We start from the raw sequence: 19,640 nt of genomic DNA on the forward strand, positions 1-19,640 counted from the left end.
GCCGAGCGCTCACACGCACGTACACCGTGACAGACTGGGGCCGGTTCCGCGAGCTTTCGGCCGCTTCCCCGCCCCCTCGGGCGTTGCCTTTCTATCCCACGTCTCGCGCTGTGGTGGCGGCTTCTCGAAAATGTGCTGTGCCAGTGGGGACACCAGTCCCGGACATGAAGTTACTCAATCTTCGAGCGATTCGCCGCAAACTGCAACGACGCGCCATCAAGACCGACCGCAGTGAGCACTGGACGCTGTACAATCGGCTTGATGCCGTGTGTCACCGGCACGCGAAGCGGCGCCATGACCAGTCGTGGGGAAGCTTGTGCGTTACGCTGGATGACCCGAGACGCCCGGCGAGGGCTTGGAGGATTTTCGGAGCCATTCTCGACCCCTCGGTCGCGCGCTTCCCGTTCCTGTCCATCGCCGTGCATCGGGGCATCACGTACGCACAGCTGGCTGAGCTACTGGCTGACTCCCTGTGCTTGAGTGTACCTGCAGCCCCCACCAGCCCTCCACCGCTCGCGCTACACCATCGCCGAGAGTGGTTCACGCCACGCCGCTTTCTACCAAGCACCGGAATCTCCCACGAGGTGAACGCTCTCTGCAACGCGGAGTTCACCATCTCGGAGCTTCGGATCGCACTGGCCTCACGCAAGCGACGCTCTGCGCCCGGCGGGGATGGAATAACCTACCAAATGCTCCGCAACCTCGACGGCTCGCAGTTTCCGGTGCTATTGGCCGCATATAACGACGTTTGGCGCACGGGAATCGTGCCGCAAGAGTGGCGCGAAGCCATCGTCGTCCCTGTGCTTAAGAAGGGCAAACCCGCATCGGACCCCGCGTCATACCGACCGGTGTCCCTTACATCTGCTGCGGGCAAGCTCTTCGAGGCCATGGCACTCAGGAGGCTCGAGTGCATTGCGGAAGCGCTGGACGTCTTTCGTCCCTCGCAGTGCGACTTCCGCCGCGCCCGAGCCACTGCCGACGCCCTTGCTGACGTCATATCCACCCTGGAACAGGCTCGGCACAACGGAGAGACCGGCTATCTCGTCCTCTTGGACATCAAGTCGGCCTTCGACTCCCTGCCACACCCGACCATTCTGGACGCGGTCCGAACTCGGAGTGAGTGGTCACCTCCTCGCGTACGTGGCTGCCTTCCTCAGCGGTAGAGCAATGCGTGGGGGGGGGGGGGGGGCTCAGTGACCCGCGTCCCGTTTGTGTCGGTGTTCCGCAGGGCAGTGTGCTGAGCCCGTTTCTCTTCAACCTCGCACTGGCGGACATCGGTGATTACATCCCGCGGACCTTGCCAGGTAATGTGCGCGTCGCTGTCTACGCAGACGACATTGCTGTCTTCGCGGCGCGTCCCACGGACAGCGAACCGTACGTGCGCGCCAGTGTCCAGTGCGTTTTCGACGCGATCGACGCATTCATCGGCGGCAAGGGAATGCAGCTCACCCCGGCGAAAACTGAGGCCCTGATGGTGCACCGCAGTTCCATCGCGCGTTACAAGGTTGAGGAATTCACTCTCCGAGGTACCACCATCCCCTGGTCGCGCCGGGTTAAATATCTTGGAGTGGTGATAGACCACAGGCTGAGGTGGACACCCGAGGTGAAGGCAAAGTGCCAAAACGCCAGGAGGGTCGCCGGTGCCGGCCGTGCACTCCTCGCGCGCGGCAACGGATGTTCGCCGGCCCTTGCGCTGCGCATATTCAACGGCATGGCCTCAGCGCGCATCCTATACGGCCTCCCTCTCGCCTCTCTCAACCGCAACAACTGGGAGCAGCTGGACGCGGTGCACCAACACCACCTAGACTTTTAAGGCCTCTCCACGATTGCCGCTCTGGGGCGTGACGTCACCACACTACGACGGCGGGAGAACACGCCGCCGCGACCGGCGAGGCAGCGCCCCCTGGTGATCGCTGCAATCGTTCTCTCACCGGCGCTTCCCGCGCCGTTTCAAACCACGTGAATACTGAGTACTCGGAGGCGCACTTTCGCATAAAAAACAAAATAATGATTTTGACTAATACACAAAGCGCAAAATCTACCTTGCACAGTGCGAAAATTTTTGGGTCTGTTTTTGCTAATGCACAATTTAAAAAATTATAATTGGGCAGCTTTTTATAAAAATAATTTCAAAACAGTAATGTGAGATGAGACATCGCCATTGCTGTGGACATCGTCATCGTCAAGTTTGCACATGTTTTTCGTGCACGTTGCATGTGCCTTCGTCGTTCCTTCATCCTTCGCCATTTGCTGAAGTTTGGCTCCGGCGGCGAATTGTTGGATTACAGTCGAGGGATACAACCTTAAAGGGGCCCTGCAACACCTTTCTTAGTTATATTGGAATAGTCTCATTATTGACGTATGACTCTTCACGAGTCATATGCCGCAAAAATTTTTCGAATCCGTCAAGTCTAAGTGGTGTTACCAAATTATAGAAATCACGTTCCGCAGCTTTCTCCCTCTACTGAACGCCGCTAGCGCGCGGAAAGCTAGGCAGGGAGTGGAGGGAGGGGAGCGCGGAGGTGCGAGGCTCCGCCCAAGAGCGCCGGCGGAATTTTTTTCTTCATTTTTTTCTCTCTGGCGTCTCGGCGCAACCACGTGGTCTGTGGCGCCACTTCCGGTCGGCTCGCGCGGTCGTCGTCGAGCGGCGGAGCCGGCACCGTGTATCGCGCGTGCTTGAAAACTGCGAGTCGGTTTGGTAATGTTGGGTGTGCACCTCGAACTGCCGTAGTGTTTTCATCGCTCTGCCAACCATGGAAGCAAACCTGCGCGCGCGTTTGGAACGAATGACAGCTGAGATGGGTTTCGACCCATACTCCGATACACCGCCTCGTAAGACGGCACTGGCAGACGACCCCGAACCGCCGCCATCACCGGACGCCAGCACTATCGGAGAAATGCTGCACGCCTGCCTAGGTTGGTCGTGAGAACGTGCCGACGATGCAGTTCCCAGCTGACGAGGCAACACTCGAACGCCTGCCACTCTCAGCGGCAACCGGCGATGGTCAAAGGCACAGAAATATTCACGTTTTCGGCACTGCGCATGGTGAAGAAAACGGAACCACGCAACCAACGCAACTACGAGCAGACGAGCTGTCGGTGAGACCGGAAGTGCTATGATTATAGTTTGTTCGGTGTTTTTAACGTGATAACAGAATATAAACATACATATTATCTACTTATAGAACTCAAAATTAACAACGAAAGTAATAATGAGGGTGTTATCGTGATTATAACATCAGCCAATGGTGGAACTGCCGACAGTCGCGTCATATTTTGCGGACTAATACATCATTTGTCGAGAGAAGAGGGAGCGATTTTCAGCTGACTTTGAGAATTTATTGTAAATTCCAGGCCGTGCGCATCGCTATATTTGGCTCGCGTGTTCTCAGGAGCCTCGACTACCGATCGGCAGCGCTTTTTGAGCATGCTCAAAAAGTGTTGCAGGGCCCCTTTAAAAGTGAAATGTGCGTGTGACATTTTCTGCGCTATTCGTCGAAATGCCAGGGCACTGTTGTGTTCCCGGCTGCCGCGGGAACTACGACGGGGAGAAGGCTGTGCGCGTGTTCACATTCCCGGCTGACGCTGACAGAAGAAGGCAATGGTTAAAAGCCATTCCACGTGCTGATTTCGTGCCCGGAAAACGCTCAGTGGTAAGTCGCAAAATTGTGACATTTTTTTTCGCTATCTTTAAAAGCTGACATGCTGCGCGACGCGGGTTTTAAGTATTGTGTTCGCTGTTTCACTCGTCATGTTAGCTCTCCTAAATATGCCAACTTCTTTGTGTTTGGTGTCCAGGTCTGCGAACGGCACTTCCGAGCGTCAGACATTCGGACTTCTTCTAGTTATGTGGACTCGAAAACAGGCAACGTCGTCGAGGCAAAACTCAAGATTGCTCGCCTTAGCCCCGAAGCCGTTCCTAGTGTTTTCCCGAACTGTCCCGCGTACCTCTCCGCACCCGCTACAGCCACGTCTCGAGAGGCACCTTGTGAAAAGAGGATGCGCCTTGAAGCAGCGTCCTTGCGGGAAGCCATCGCCACATCACTTCAGACCCACGAGGAGGAAGAATGAACAAACAACATCGACACTTTCGAGGCTCTGTTGGAGCGAGTTTCGGGAATCAAGCTTTCCAGCTTCTGGAATGTTATATCTCGACCCACCAGCGTGGTTTTTTTTTCAGTCTTGCTTCTGTTGATGCCCCTTGTATTTGGCTGTCGATCGCGATCTCACAGGACCTCACTGTGAAAGTTTATTGCCGAAATGTGCAGCTCACTACAATTCATGGCATAGATACCATCCCTGTGAAAATTAATGATATGCGCCTCTTGACACGCTTGCTAGATGATGTTGAGGCCTTAGATCAAAAGCTTTCGTCTAAGGAAGAAGACAGAATTACCCACTTACTGACCTTGACACTTTCTCTTCTTCAAGATGCCTCTAATTGTGACCTGTCAAACGTCGAGCAACTGAATGCTGTCAGATTTCTTAAAGAGCAAGTTGCTCTTCTCCTTGTCAAACACTGCAACTCATTGCGGTATTCTCCAGAGCTGCTAGTGTTTTCGAGCATTTTATTTACAGTTTCTCCGCATGCCTACAGGTTTCTACGCAGTTCAGGAAACATTAGGCTACCACATCAGTCAACAATACGTCGTATATGCGATTCCTACAAAGTAAGCCCGGCACACGAGCAGCAAGGCGCTTCGTTCCTATCCTACGCAAAGAAGCTTGTCACTACAATGAAGTAACATGAGAAAACTGTCATTCTCATGATGGACGAAATCCACTTGCAGCCTTATTTTGATTATAAGGGAGGAGTAATTGTTGGCGCAGCATGTAATAGCTCAAATGCAGCGAAGACAGCTCATGTCTTCATGATGCAAAGCTTGCTTTCATCTCAGAAAAATGTAGTGCACATACTGCCGGTAGAGCGCATCAGCGCGGAGCAGCTTCATACCATTTTGCATAGCATTATCACGGAGCTGGAGAATGTCGGTTTACGTATCATTGCAGTCATAAGTGATAACAACTCCATCAACCGTAAGACAATGTCACTTTTTGGGGCGCCCCGCAAACTTCAGAGTGTATATAGACACCCTGCGGACTCTGAACGCCCCCTTTTTTTTCTAATTTCCCCTGTGCACTTATTGAAGTGTATAAGAAACAATTGGATTAACCAGCGAAATGCTGGAACATGCATGTTCTTTCCTAGCCCCACAGGACCTAGCGAAAAACCACCAATACTTACAGCTTCATTTAAGACTCTTCGAGAGCTTCACTCAAAAGAACAGAGTCAGCTGATTAAATCTGCACCAACACTTACAACAAAAGCTCTCAATCCATCGAACATTGAGCGCCAAAATGTCATGCTTGCACTTAAAATTTTCAACCTCTCTACAGCGGCAGCTCTTCGAACATGTGGGTCCGGACTTCAGCTCGAGCATGTAGATGGAACTGCAGAGTTCTTAGAAATTATAACGAAGTGGTGGAGCATTGTAAATGTAAAGACATGCAACAAGGGCATTCGGCTTCGTGACGAGCTGCAGTCACCGATTACCTCAGTAACAAGTCCCCAGGTCCAGTTTTTGTTGAGTGAAGTGGCTAGATCTGTGGCAGTCTCTCAAGTTTGACACAGGAATACTGACAAGGAAGACGCACAGTGCCCTCCGTCTCACGACAAACACTTTGGTAAAGGTGACAAAGTATTGCCTAGAGGAAATGCACTTGGACTATATATTGTTAGGAAAGTTTCAAACCGATTGTTTGGAAGACAGGTTTGGCAAATATCGCCAACTCTCCGGTGCCCAGTACCACGTATCAATTAGACAAGTGTACGAGTCTGAGCGGAAACTTCGCCTGCAAAATATTCTGGAGCTCCCAGAAATGGAAACTACAACAACTGCAGTGGCAGTAAATGATGATGTGCTCGACATCTTTGACATTGAGGTCGCAGACTGACTTTGACAAGCAGGCACAGAATCTTCATGCAACCACCTACGTTGCTGGTTACTGTGCCCATGCTGCATTCAAAAAACTTGCATGCATGGCTTGCAAAGGAAATTTGATGCTAGAAGAAAACATTGAGGTTGAAGGTGGAGAATTGGTGCAGGCCATGAACCGTGGCGGTCTCAAGTTTCCTCAGCCTGCAATAATAAACGCTGTTCTTACAGCAGAAATAGTTCTAGACAAACTTAGAAGTGAACAGCATGCAACACAATTTCATGCTCTGGCCAATCAAAAGGAGGCTCTTTTGGCACTCACACATGATTTAATATTTGACAGCATCGATTTCGATGTGTGTGAGAATGGACACACCCCGCGAGTAGTAATGCACCATGTCCTTAGTGCAGCAGCTAACACGTTATTAAATAACTTGTGCAAAAGAAAAAATGATAAACTTGTAGCTGACAAGGCTGCAAAGGAAAAAGAGCGAAAACTGAAGACTCTGAAAAACTAATTGCTTCATGAACTTGCGACTTTTTTTTCATTATTCAATGCCAAAGTGTCGAAACCTATTTTATAAATGTGGGGTTTAACGTCCCAAAACCACGATATGACTATGAGAGATGCCGTAGTAGAGGGCTCCTGAAAATTTCGACCACCTGAGGTTCTTTAACGTGCACCTAAATCTAAGTACACGGGTCTCAAGCATTTTCTCTTCCATCGAAAATGCAGGCGCCGCGGCCGGAATTCGATCCCATGACCTGCACTAATTCCCCACCTTCAACCTCAACGTAGTTAGCAGTCGAGCACCATAACCACTAGACCAACGTGGCGGGTGAGACCTATTTTTGTGTTTTATATCCATATAGTATATTTTCTTTTGCTTGCTGAGCTATTTTAAGTTTGCGTTACTTGTTCGATTGTGCGATTGTGTGGTGCATCTGCTTATAAATAACTTTTGTGCAACAAGGGCTGATCAATGTCAATGTATTGTAATAGAGTGTGTATTGTAATAGAGTGTGTATTCTTGTGCTTGCGGAGCAGCTTTATGTTGTATTGGCTTATTGCAATGTAAGCTTTCGTGGTGAAACAGTTTTGATTAGCTCCTCACTTCTCATGCTTCTCTTTTGAAAATAAAATAAGATTTCTGAAAGTCCCTTGCACTCATAATTTCAAATAGAAAATGTTTAAAACGCAACTTAACGAATATGCGTATTGATACATAATCAAATCAGTAACAGCATGTCCAAAGGTAAAGGGGTACACCTACAGGCAAACGAGGACGAAAAAAAATGAGCTTTGTGCTGCAAAAATATGATTAACAAAAAAGGATATTTGTTTCGAAGCGGCATTCTGAGCATGCGTCGCGGAAGCCGACCGTCCAGCGTCGTCGTAGTAGGGTGACGTCACTGAGCCGTGGAGAGGCCTTAAAAGTCTAGGTGGTGTTGGGTGCACCGAGCTGCCATCCGACAGTACGACGGCCTGCCCCACACAACACCAAGAGGTCCGATGCTTGCCGAGGCGGGCGACATGCCACTTTCCGTGCGAGCCGACGTGCGTGCCCTCAACCACGTTCAGCGCATGCAACGCACACACCACGGCCAGCTTCTCGTCTCTCGCCTGCACTCGCTCCAGCATTCGAGGATGGGCCGGATTGCTGCCACATTCCGTGCACTGGTTCCGGACGCACCGGATGGAGACGTCTACAGTGTCCCACCACGCAGGCATCGCCCACTGACGATCCGCACGCACATACCCGGGATTAGAAGCAAGCGTGCCACGCCAGTGTGCGCGCTTCAGCAGGAGACTGCCGCCACACTGGAGGAGCGCCTAACGGGCCGGCTTCTCCTGTTCACCGACGGCTCTGTGTTGCGTGACGGATCGGCTGCCGCTGCGTGTGTGGTGCCCTCACTGGAGCAACATATTCAGTGCCGCCTCGTGTGTGAGGCATCCTCGACGGTCGCCGAGCTGGCTGCACTCAATCTCGCTGCTGACGCGCTCCTCCAGCTTCGAGTTTCGTCGGCCGCCATCCTCACGGACTCCCGTGCCACGCTCCAACTGCTGGCGAGGAATTCCCGAGGCTCACCGATTTCCATACGCGTCGGGCGCAGGCTCGAGGCGGTGCAGGACTAGGGCCAGGGGGGTGAAACTTCGCGGTTTTTCTGTCCCGTGACCGCAGCGATCCTAACGTTTGGGGGCTGTACTACATAAATGAACGTTCTTGTTCTATTTTATAGTTATTACTAGGTTACTCATTAACTCCGGAGTTTTTACTACACAAGTGAACCTAAAGGTTGCAGTTCGAGATTGCGAAAATAAGAGCGCCACACGAAGTGGAAAACGGGAACTGCGCAGTCGTCCTATCTCTCACGGCGAAAAAGGGGCGTTTCTTTTCGCGCGCCCATGTATGCTACGGCCTGCGGTGTCCCAAAGGCCGCTTTTACCGCTGTAAAGTTTGTTTTAGCGAAACCCATGCAAGATTCAGCCAAACAGACGCATCCATGGATTCTCGCCACAGCACAGCATCACAAATCATGCTGTGCTGAGTGGTGTCGGAATTCTTCACGACACACCGGCATAAAATTCTTCCGGATCCCGGCGGACGAAAGGTACGATCTGCATGCTGCTCGTTTTGTCTTTCTACGCTTGCACGGCATATCAGGATGCGGTTGCTGCAGTAGCTGTGTAATTTAATTGAGCATACACATACATGATTTATTCATTACATTCTGATTGTCTGCTTTTCGGCTTCATTATACATGACATGCACGGCAGAGCATCTGGAAATTATTCCAGCGAATACATTTGCTACACACGATTGTTTATACTTGCGTTTTTAATTTAATGCGTTTCGATCGTGCATTGCATTTCGATGTTGCACTTTGGCTCAAGGCAATGCAAGGCATGTCACAAATGTATTTGTAGCAGCATATACAGTAACTAATAGAACAGTGTAAGCTTATCCGCACTCTTTTTATTACCTTTTGATTGCCTGCGTTCAGTCTGTTCTCGTTGCATGCGTTATTATTGTTGTTATTATTATAATACGATTAGTAATATTATCAGCCTATTTATGTCCATAGCTGGAGGAAGGCGATTCCCATAGTCTTTTGGCTATAAGGGAGGGTCCATATACGTTCATAGCATGTGTTGTTAGTACTATGTTAATTAAGTTCTGAGTACATAAATTATTACACTTGCGAGTTTAGACGGGTGTTATTACATTATTGCGTTTCAATTGTGTGTTTTCATTTTGGCCTCACGTAAATCCACGGCATATTGCAGAGGAATTTAGCAATAAATTTATAAACTAATAATTTATAATGTATACTTCAATTTCATATTTTCAGTTTCAGCCTTAAGTACAATTACGATATATTTACAAGAATGCAGTTGCAGCTAAAAGCCCATAAATAATTGGACAATGTAAACTTACGTGTTCTACTAATTTATTACCGGTTTTAAGTGCGCGAGGGTATATATGTACGAATAGTTGTTTAGAGATTTTGGTGTGGGATGACTGCTATTGTCTGCAAAAATATATTTTGAATTAGGAGGAAAGCTGGGGTCGTTGCCACCAAACATTACTATCGCGCAAGTAAAAGCATGTATCCGCGTCTCTTAATAATAAAGACAGATTTTATTTTAAAGTTTGCTTTCAGGATTGCTATCACAAGTCGTCTTGGTTACAAAAATTCAATTAAGAAAGGAAGATGAGAAATGTATCAAATAACGCTTACTTCAACTAAAGATGCCAGTTTTCACTCAAAGCTATCCATCTACGCCTGAAAACAGAAATAAATCCATTCTAACCCAAATACTACACACGCACACATTGATTTTCCAGATCTCGCGCTTGGCTTCAGTATGCGAGACGGCAGGACCTGGCTCATTTACCACCTTGTCAGATCTACAGCAGCTACCGCCTGTGCTCTGCCCATTTCACCAGCAGAGACTACGCAGACCCTGGACAGACGAGGCTGCTAAGATGTGCTGTGCCAACAGTTTCCATCTTTGGCGATGGGCAGACACACGTCGAAAGTCCAGGTGGGAATACTGTAAAGTGATCATACAACAGCACAAACTTTCATGCCTCTACATCTATTTACAGAAATGTCTTAATACTCAATATGTGTACCTGTCCGAGTTATCATGACTCAGTATTTTTAAGATTCTCGCGCAGATTACACCAACAATACCAACGCATGGTGTACACAGCATCCATAAATTCGCCGGCATAATTTTGCTGGTAGATATAACTAGCTAAGTAAAAAATTTGCCGGCTTCACAATCGTTAAATTTAGAGCAAACGTCTCACTCAGAACGCTCTACATGTTACCTCCTCGATTCTGATTCAGTTGTCTCTGCTATTTTACCCGTGACGTAGCGTTTTACAGCAAGGCGAAAATGACCTCATAACTGGAGAGAGTACTCCATGTGGCGTGTTATCAGCTATTTCGCACATGGCGAGTGAGTAGCGGCCAACTTGGTGTCGCTGTTAAAACAATTGCGCGATAGCTCTGACAGTGGGAGCAACAGAACTGGCCTTTTAGAAATATATATATATATTCTACGACACCCTAGTTCAAAGTCGCTTTTAAAATTAAGAATCCAAAAGGTAGTTTATTTTTATTAGCTTTATTATCACAAAATTACTTTTATTTTCAATGGGCCAAATAAGTGTAATTGGCAAGAATTCGGTTACGCGCTAGGTCATCACGGGCACCACGATGTTAACCTGTTCTAGGTACATCGCATTAAAATTTTTAAAATATTGGTTTAGGATAGTTGGGACACCCATATATTTAGTGAGTGACACGAGCGTTCTCTTTTTGTGTGTTTACACTTCTTTTATTACTCGTACTGAGACATAATACGTGAGGAGACCAATTAATAGTGAGAAAACGCCCTGAGTGATTGTAATTGTAAATATTTAATGTGACGCCTAATACCAGCTGTATGTATGTCACGCTGAAATCTGTGCTACGTCAATTTCTCTTCACAGGCTCTCCTCGGCCCGCGAATACCACTACGATGCCCGCTCACAGCGCCGATGAAGGAGTTCAACAGGCTGAGCCCCCATGTACGCAAATTGTTTTACTTTCTAAGCTCTTTAAGCTATTCCACATAAATTCATGCCATAATTGTAAATATTTAATGTGACACCTAATACCAGCTGCATGTATGTCGCGCTGAAATCTGTGCTACGTTAATCTCTCTTCACAGGCTCTCCTCGGCCCGCGAATGCCACTACAATGCCCGCTCAAAGCGCCGATGAAGAAGTTCAACAGGCTGAGCCCCCATGTACGCAAATTGTTTTACTTTCTAAGCTCTTGAAAACTATTCCACATAAATTATTGATGCCGTAATTGTAATTATTTAATGTGACGCCTAATACCAGCTGTATGTATGCCACGCTAAAACCTGTGCTACGTTAATCTCCCTTCACAGGCTCTCCTCGGCCCGCGAATACCACTGCAATGCCCGCTCACAGCGCCGATGAAGAAGTTCAACAGACTGAGCCCTCATGTACGCAAATTGTATTGCTCTCTAAGCTCTTTAAAACTATTCCAGATAAATTAATGCCCTGCAGCTATCGTTTTAATGTCACGTACCATTTAACAGATCCTAAAGTGCACTAGGGTGTCAGCTGGGCGAGCTAGTTCATTGCTAGGGGACGAGAACCAGAGCGATGTATACCGAAAGGCAGGACGAGACGAGTGCTTGTCCGATCCCTTTCTTGCTTGTTTGTTTGTTGCCTCCTAAGAGGGATTAGTGCCCCGCCGCGGTGGTCTAGTGGTTATGGCGCTCGACTACTGACCCGCAGGTCGCGGGATCGAATCCCGGCCGCAGCGGCTGCATTTTCGATGGAGGCGAAAATGTTTGAGGCCCGTGTGCTTAGATTTAGGTGCACGTTAAAGAACCCCAGGTGGTCGAAATTTCCGGAGCCATCCACTACGGCGTCCCTCATAATGATATCGTGGTTTTGGGACGTTAAACCCCAGATATTATTATTATTATAAGAGGGATTAGTGTTTTTTTAAAGAAAAGACTGAATTCGTTGTTTTTTTCCTAAACATACCATTTTAAACGTATAACCAATAATGTTTGTTAACAGGAAGTATGCTAATGATTAGTAAAAATTAGTTGACGCTTCATGTTTCCCACGATGCTTACACATGCCATTAGTAGGCTCAATGCCCAGCAGTGTGCTTATCAGAGGCCTGTTCCCAATGCCCCAAGTTTGAATAAGTGAAGGATCGAGAACTAAATATGAACAACTGATTACTCATGGAAGTAATCACTTCAATTCTAAAAGCCGCTAGAACTTTTACTAGGTTTAAAGATCATGGTCAGCTTTCACAAAAACACAGTATAAATGAGCTTTTTTTCTAAATCTTTCAGGTTCCAATCCAGCGGGTCGACAACACAAGCCTTCTAGGTGCTCGCCCCGGACAGCCAGAAAAATGAAGAACCTGGAGAAGATAAATTCAAGGCTTCGGAAGGCACTGTCAAGAATTGGCAAGAGAAAGGTTAAAAGCTTTCCCAGTCCGAGGCGTTGAATGCTATCAGGCCCTACGTCCGCAAGATATTCTTTAGATTGCTTGAGACTCAAGTTAAAATTAATGGTGTGAAACGTAGAGGACGGAGGTGGTCGCCCGAGCACCGCCAGTTCGCTTTAAACTTATACTTTCATGGTCCGAAAGCGTACAGACATCTGTCAAGACTGCTTGACATGCCAACTGTGAGGTCGCTAAAGCAGTGGTTATCAAATATTCCGATGACTCCCGGAGTTATTCCAACCGCTATTGAAGCCCTCGAAGAAGCTACCCGAAATTTGCATTTAACAGATCGTGCGTGCACATTAATATTTGACGAAATGTCCTTGAAGGAACATCTGCAGTATGATGCAAAGCATGACATTGTGATGGGATTCTCCGATGACGGTAGGCAAAGAACACCAGCCGTGGCAAATTCAGCGCTCCTGATACTTGTGGCAGGCATTTCAAAAACGTGGATTGAGCCTGTTGCTTACACAGTATCAAGGACCAAAACGCCCGCAGATACTCTTCATCATCTGATCATAACATTAATCAAGCAGCTGCAGGGAGCCCGGTTTTTTGTGAAGGCGCTCATCTGCGACCAGGGGGGAAGCAACATCACTTTGGCAAATAAGCTAGGTGTGACGCCTGAAGAGCCGTTTTTTGTGCTTGAAGGCCGCAAGATTTATTTCCTATATGACACACCACACTTACTTAAATGCACAAGGAATAATCTCCGCGCACCTCACAAGCTCCATATCGGGCAAGAAATTGTGGATTGGTCTTTCATTACGCAACTATACGAAAGCTCGCATCCTCTCAAACTCAAATTGGCGAAGAAACTAACCGACAACCACATTTACCGGAAGCCTTTCAATAACATGAAAGTTAAATATGCCAGCCAGGTGATGAGCGAATCGGTCTCAGTGGCCATTGATGTATTCATTGCTCTTGGCGTGTTGCCGGCATCCGCCAAACCAACAGCTGATTTTCTCGAGAAGATAGATAAGTTATTCGACTGTCTGAATAGCTCTTCTGTAAAAAAAGCCAGTGACAAGTTACGTTATGCAATTTCGGAAGGGTCCGAACACCTAGCCTTTTTGCGGGAGTGCCTGTCGTGGGTTGAAAGCTGGAAATTTGACGGGCCTCGGCAACCACACACAGTTGAGGCATGGAAGGTCACTTTAAAGGCTATCCTTCTCCTCTGGGACGACCTCTTCCAAGATTTTGATTTTCGTGTTCTCTTGACTCGCTGGCTACAGCAGGACCCCCTGGAGAACCTTTTCGGGCTGCTTAGGTTAAAGCATGGCTGCAATCACAACCCAAATGTGCTTCACTTCACATCAGGTCTGAAACACATTTCTGTTGGCAAACTGGTTGCCCTTTTTTGAGAAGGAAACTGAACAGGATCGCAGCACTGTGTTGGCACAAATGTCAGAGCCACCTCATTCGCTTCCTACTACTTGTGATGCAGCGCCAACAGTCGATATGCTTCCTGATGAGGAACAGCCCGCTAGCCATGATATAGTAGAGGATAACGTTCTCTACTATGTTGGGGGATATCTCGTACGGCAATTTTTGTTGCACAGGCCTCCACACTGTGTGTGCAACACCCTTTTGAAGAATGCCGACCGCCAGCTTTGTGCATCACACCAGTATTTTGCTATGTTTAAGGCAAGCAACATCTCCTCAGATTTATTTGGCAATGTAACAATGCCTTCTGACGATTGCTTTCAGGATATTAAGGCCATGGAAGCTTGCTTTTTGGAATATATCGGTGTTGTGGCGCACCTGCCTAATGTGAGTGGAGTTTTGGCAGGCATTTTGTACAGTTGTATGGGAAGGCAAAAATTCTGCTCTGAAGAATGCAAGAAAGCCTTTGTGCACCTCTTTGCAAGGATTCGCCTGTTGTGGCACATTCGCTTTGTGAACATCTCCTTGGCTAAACAACGCACCAGAAAATCTGCTGCAGCACGAAAAATGCGGAAGTTTTTGTAACTTTTAGGATTCTGTTTGCATATTTGAGGTCTTGAAAAAACTGAGCGCTCAGAAAACACGGACGACAAAAAGACACACATATGCGCAAAAGTAGGCGCTACTTCCATATTTTTGAGTCGCCGCTACTTCTATAGCTGAGGTCACCATTTTCTGCCTCTGAAGCGGACATGTGTGTGTACTATTTATCTGCTTGTATTTTGTTTGTTTTTTTCATTAAGCAATATAGGTACGTTACGCTGAAGAAAGCATAAACCCTTCGTGTTATTTTATCAGAACACTCTATAGTGGCTTCAGTATTTTGTAAATTTTTGCTTAAGCTTTTATAAAGAAACCTGATGCTGAATAGAAAATGTAGCAATGTCTAACTCCGGTACCTTATGGTTTTTGTATCATTTCCTCTTGCATCCTAAGTGTGCGGTGTGCCGTATTATCTTGTCCCACTCATGGGATGATTTTATATCGGGATACGTGCTGTGAACTTGTGTATAGTTATTACTGTTTTTCTTTTGTCTTTGTATAGACGTATGTGCGGCAATGTGCACTGGATTGATACTAGGTTATTAGCATGCTGGCATGTGCGGTCCACTTTTGTATGCGACCAAAAACGTAAAACATTCAAGTTGTATTTTTACTGCATAAACCGTACGTTTAGGCAATAAAACATTCAAAAAAACTCTGCTCTTTATTCTTGTCTAATTTATGTGTACACGTAAACAAAAACAACGTCTTACTTAGAATAAATAGTGCACAAATAGGTGGATGGGCAGACCATCAATCAGAACGCAATGATGGCCGTTTTCATCATGTGGCGGGTTGCGCAACAGGAAGAAGGTCGCGTGCTCGCCATCTGAATACCTTCCACTCGCTCAATTTGGCTTGCTGGTGCATCCCAATTGAATTTGGCGCTAAACCCCCCCCCTCGCCACTCGGATCCTCAGTCCTCATCAAGATGGCGTCCCCCAGTGCATGTCTGCAATGCGCCGCCATGTTTTCGTACCGCCCCCAAACACCAGGCGTTCGTCCGGCGCTGCGAGCGAATATCGCGTTCCATGGAGGGTATAGGAAGTTTCACTCCCCTGCTAGGGCTGCGACCTCGTCCTGCAGTGGATACCGGCACACATCGGGATCCGCGGCAACGAGGGGGCCGACGAGCTCGCCAAGGCAGCGCACGCGGCGGACACGCCCAGCACACACGCGGTGAGCCCCTTCGACATCGCGCGGAGGAGGAATGCCCTCTCAATCGTCCCTCGCCACCCAGACCTTCGGGGGTCTCGTCTGAACCGCCATAGAGAGAGGTTGTGTCGCTCGCGCTCCGCGATTTTTTGCGGCCTCTCTCTCGCGTCAGTCGCGCTTCAACGTCCTATGAGTGCGGTCGCTCCGGCGCCGCGCTCTTAGGAGTACGGCTCCCGTGCTCGTGCGCTCGGCCGCCGTGGTCGGCGCTTGGATTACCCTGACTCTCGCCCCATGGATTACTGTGTGGTGATGGTGGTGTTCCTTGTGCACGGTGTTTACGGTCTCACCTCCGCGGCGGACGTGCCCTGACCACCACCGAGTGCGGCCACCTCCTCGGCGCGCCCTTCACGAGTACGGCACACGTACTCGTACGTGCCGTGAGCGTCGCCGTGCCTGTGGACACTCGGGCGCCCCTCTGCATATCCCACCTCGGACCACCGACATGGAACTCTGCTCACGTCCTCACGCTTCACACGACCGGTCGGTGAGTGATTAATTATCGCTCCAGTGTTTTAGCGCACCCGATCGGCGTGTGTAGTGCTGCAGCGACTCGACTTAACTGCCGCGCCTAACGCAAGTTCATTCTAGCGTCAGCAGCGCGTGTCCGCTCTTTTTCGGTTACCTCCCCTTTCATACGTTATTTTATTTATTTTGGTAACCGCTAGCAGCCCCAGTGTCTGTACTTGTTGTGCGCGCGTAGTCAGCGCACCGCACTTTAGCGTTTCTTACGTTTCAGTGTCTGTGTACGCGCCTTTTACAGCATACCAACTGGCGAGTTTTTGAAAGTTTTTCCGAGTGCCACATTCTTTTTCTTTTAAACCGTTATTTTATTATCCTGTGGTGCTCACCCCCCCTGGCTCGCATCCCGCTCTCTACGCGATTATACAGCTCTTCGACAGTGTTTTATTGTTGTTGTTGTTGTTGTCGGTAGAGTTCTCATTGAGCGCGTCTAAATCTCGCACGGCATCTTAGCGTCTGCACGCTTACAGTGTGTTTTTGCGTGCTTTTTGTGTGTTTACGCTTGCTGTGTGGCCACGCGTAGTTGAGCATCTCGCAGGTACCACGGACGAGTGCCTTAGAACTCAGCGCGCCCAGTGTACTTGCGTTGTATTTTCCCCCTGACAGCCCCTGTTTTTCTTACTGTTATTTTATTATCCCTGCTGTCAAGGATCGTCTACTTTTCGTAGTAGTGTGACTGTGACGCGAGTACTGACTTACCGCGAACACTCTTTTTACGCGGGCATCGAGCGTTAGTTTTTGGAGTGCTACACCGTTTTGTTTTTCACTGTTTTGTTATTTTTCTTGTGGCCTCCCTATCGTTCGTCTTTCCGCGAGTGTTTCCATTCTCGTTGCACTGAGTGTGAGTGTCCCGATAACGCTCGTTGACACATCGTGCTACGGAAACCATGGAGACTCCCGCCTATATCCCATCTCCTGAAGCGATCCACCTCGCGGCCGCAGACGCGGCATCAGCGACGGGAGCACCAGGCGCACGACCCCCTCGTCGCCTTTCTAAGCACAAGCGGTCCCCGAGCGCTTGCGACGCTAGCGACGTCAAATCAACACACCCTCTGCTACAAAAGTCCACCTTCCAACGGTGGCAAGAAGAAATAAACAGACAGCTCTCGAGAGGACCACTGCTGGCCAGGCAAGGCCCCCCTGCTTCCCCGGCAATTGCAGCACCACAAGCGACCTGTCCTGTCACTCCTGACGATGCAGCGACCTTCCCACTCATGATGAACCCCCACCAATGTGCCACGGCTCCAGAGAGCAGCCCGGCGGTGGATGGCGAGCCAGCAGCTGCCACAGGGACATCAGGGGATAACCTGCCACCGCTTCCTGCACCCACGCAGCAAGAACAGATGGACCTGACCTCGTCTCGCAAGCGCCCCCGCGCGGACAGCAGCGACGAGGAAGAGGGTCCACGAAAGGTGGGGCACAGTGCTCCCTCTGAGCACGACAGCCGCGACAGTGAGAGCAGCCAAGACAGCTCAGCCTTGCAGCCCTCGGAGGACTCAGAGGACTCCTGTGACTCCACACACACGTCAGGGAGCTCATCTATCGAGTCCCCCTCGCCCGAGGAAACTACCAGCAGCTCTGCCAGCACTGCTGAGGAGCTCACCACTGACAGCTGCACAGAGCCACATTCAGAGGTGACACACAACACACTGGAAGCTGCCCCACCTGCTGCTGCCCCCAGCCCAGCTGCTGTACCTGCTGCTGAGGAGGTGCATGAAAACCAGGACGAAGGCGACACCATGGAGGAGACGGCGCAAGAGCAGGATGAGGACATCAGCCCCCCTCACCCCTCGGAGGCCTTCCTCAGGTCACCGCCACGCCCTACCACATCCGTGAACCCTCGGAGGAAGAAGAGGAAACAGAAGAAGAAAGGCAAACCGAAGGCTGCCCAAGGTCCCTCTGGCACTACCAACTTCCCTTCCACCTCCGACGGAATACATTCACGACCGGCTACCACAGCCAATGCAGGGAGGTTGCCGTCAGCACCGCCCCTGGCGCTTACAGTTGCCACCCCTCCCGCGAGCCAGCGAGAGGATGATGAGGGGTTCATTACCCCCCAGTCCAAGGCAGCTCGCAGGCGTCAGAAACACCTGTCCTCTGCCACGCTGAAGGTGGACCCTGCGGTGGTGGGGACGGTCCTGTTCCGGCCCTCTGCCCCTGGGGGCTCATTCTTTGGAATCCCTCGCCTCACCCTGGCTGAGGCACTCTCTGCGCGCCCGGGCATCACTGCCATCCGGGTTAACCACCGTCGCAACATAGTGGCGGTGGATGCGACAACCAGGGAGTGCCTCGAGAGCCTCCTGGCCCTCACGGAGCTGAGGGGCATCCCGGTGTCTGGGAAGGAGCCCGCAGATCGCCGGAGCAGTACAGGCTTTCTCCACGGAGTCGACGGGGAACACGATGACAACACCTTGCTGGCCAGCCTCCAGTCCTCTGTTCCAGTCCTGTCGGCTGCTAGGGAGGGCCGCACAGTCACCCTACGCTTCGGGGGCCCAGTTCCCCCGGAGCAGGTGATGCTCTTCAGGGTGCGCTTTCCTGTGCGGCCAGCCAGACCACGACCACTGCAGTGCAAGCAGTGTGGCCGGTATGGCCATGTACGGGAGGCGTGCCGCTGGCCAGACAGCTGCATCCGCTGCGGCCGGGCCCACACAGCTGATGAGGGCTGCCAGCGGCCCCGCTGCGTTAACTGTGGGGGCCCCCACTCGGCCGACACCCCACACTGTCCCAGGTGGCAGGAACAACGCCAGGTGGCCACCATCATGGCGTCCTCCACTGCTGCCCTCTCCAGGCGGATGGTTGCAGCGGCAGTACGGGAAGAGACCAGGGAGGCTCGAACATATGCGAGTGCACTGAAGGGGCACGCCCCTCCTACCCGGCCCGTTCCGGCCCCCCGCAAACGCCACAGACCACCCCCAGCGCACTTGACTGCTGTCCCTGAGGCCCTGCCTGCCCGTGCTGCCGTCACGGCCTCGCCTGCTGTTGCTGTCCCGCTGGCCCTGCCTGCTGGTGCTGCCCTCACGGCCTCGCCTGCTGTTGCTGTCCCGCTGACCCCGCCTGCTGGTGCTGCCCCATTGGCCTCGCCTGCTGTTGCTGCCCCATTGGCCCCGCCTGCTGTTGCTGTCCCACTGGCCCCGCCTGCCGCGGCTGCGACCCCACCGGTGCTGCCTCCTGCTGCCCCGGCCACCCACTCCGCTCAGCCCGGGATGGATCAGCTGAGAACATCCCTGATGGTCTGCTTCCAGCTAGGCGCAGCCATGCTACCACCCCAGCACCCGCTTCAGGCCCTCTGCCTTCAGGCAATGGCCTCCCCGCAAACCTCAGACCATCATGGCTAGTCCTCTCCCCGGGACAAGTTGATGCCGCCGCCTAAGCATTCTCCAGTGGAACGTTCACTGGCTGGGGCGGCGG

At 50.4% G+C, this 19,640-nt stretch overlaps 3 protein-coding genes and 1 pseudogene across 8 annotated transcripts; all 4 read left to right on the plus strand.

Moving 5' to 3' along the window:
* The first annotated feature begins 3,393 nt into the window (after window positions 1-3,393).
* LOC119373868 (THAP domain-containing protein 2) lies at window positions 3,394-4,201 on the plus strand. The gene is made up of 2 exons (XM_037643932.2): window positions 3,394-3,653; window positions 3,799-4,201. The coding sequence occupies exons 1-2, from the start codon at window positions 3,501-3,503 to the stop codon at window positions 4,069-4,071; spliced, it is 426 nt and encodes a 141-aa protein (XP_037499860.1). The 5' UTR covers window positions 3,394-3,500; the 3' UTR covers window positions 4,072-4,201.
* Window positions 4,202-4,830: 629 nt separating this feature from the next.
* Window positions 4,831-6,454, plus strand: LOC119373867 (uncharacterized; annotated as a pseudogene).
* A 1,626-nt stretch (window positions 6,455-8,080) lies between these two features.
* LOC119374488 (uncharacterized) lies at window positions 8,081-15,120 on the plus strand. Of its 6 annotated transcripts, none has more exons than XM_037644596.2 (6): window positions 8,081-8,549; window positions 9,788-9,998; window positions 10,946-11,023; window positions 11,167-11,244; window positions 11,392-11,469; window positions 12,346-12,480. In XM_037644596.2, exons 1-6 carry the CDS (start codon window positions 8,344-8,346, stop codon window positions 12,409-12,411), a joined length of 717 nt encoding a protein of 238 aa, XP_037500524.1. In that variant the 5' UTR covers window positions 8,081-8,343; the 3' UTR covers window positions 12,412-12,480. The 6 variants fall into 6 exon arrangements, with proteins under 6 accessions (XP_037500524.1, XP_049267001.1, XP_037500523.1 ...); XM_037644595.2 differs by having other exon boundaries at window positions 8,087-8,549; window positions 9,788-9,987; window positions 12,346-15,120; XM_049411044.1 differs by lacking the exon at window positions 11,167-11,244 and having other exon boundaries at window positions 8,083-8,549.
* Window positions 15,121-17,119: 1,999 nt separating this feature from the next.
* On the plus strand, window positions 17,120-19,567 carry LOC125756114 (proline-rich protein 36-like). The gene has a single exon (XM_037645599.1). It carries the CDS (start codon window positions 17,120-17,122, stop codon window positions 19,565-19,567), a length of 2,448 nt encoding a protein of 815 aa, XP_037501527.1.
* The last annotated feature ends 73 nt before the right edge of the window (window positions 19,568-19,640 follow it).

This window comes from Rhipicephalus sanguineus, chromosome 11, assembly GCF_013339695.2.
Source record: "Rhipicephalus sanguineus isolate Rsan-2018 chromosome 11, BIME_Rsan_1.4, whole genome shotgun sequence".
In the NCBI taxonomy this organism is placed as follows: Eukaryota; Metazoa; Arthropoda; class Arachnida; order Ixodida; family Ixodidae; genus Rhipicephalus; species Rhipicephalus sanguineus.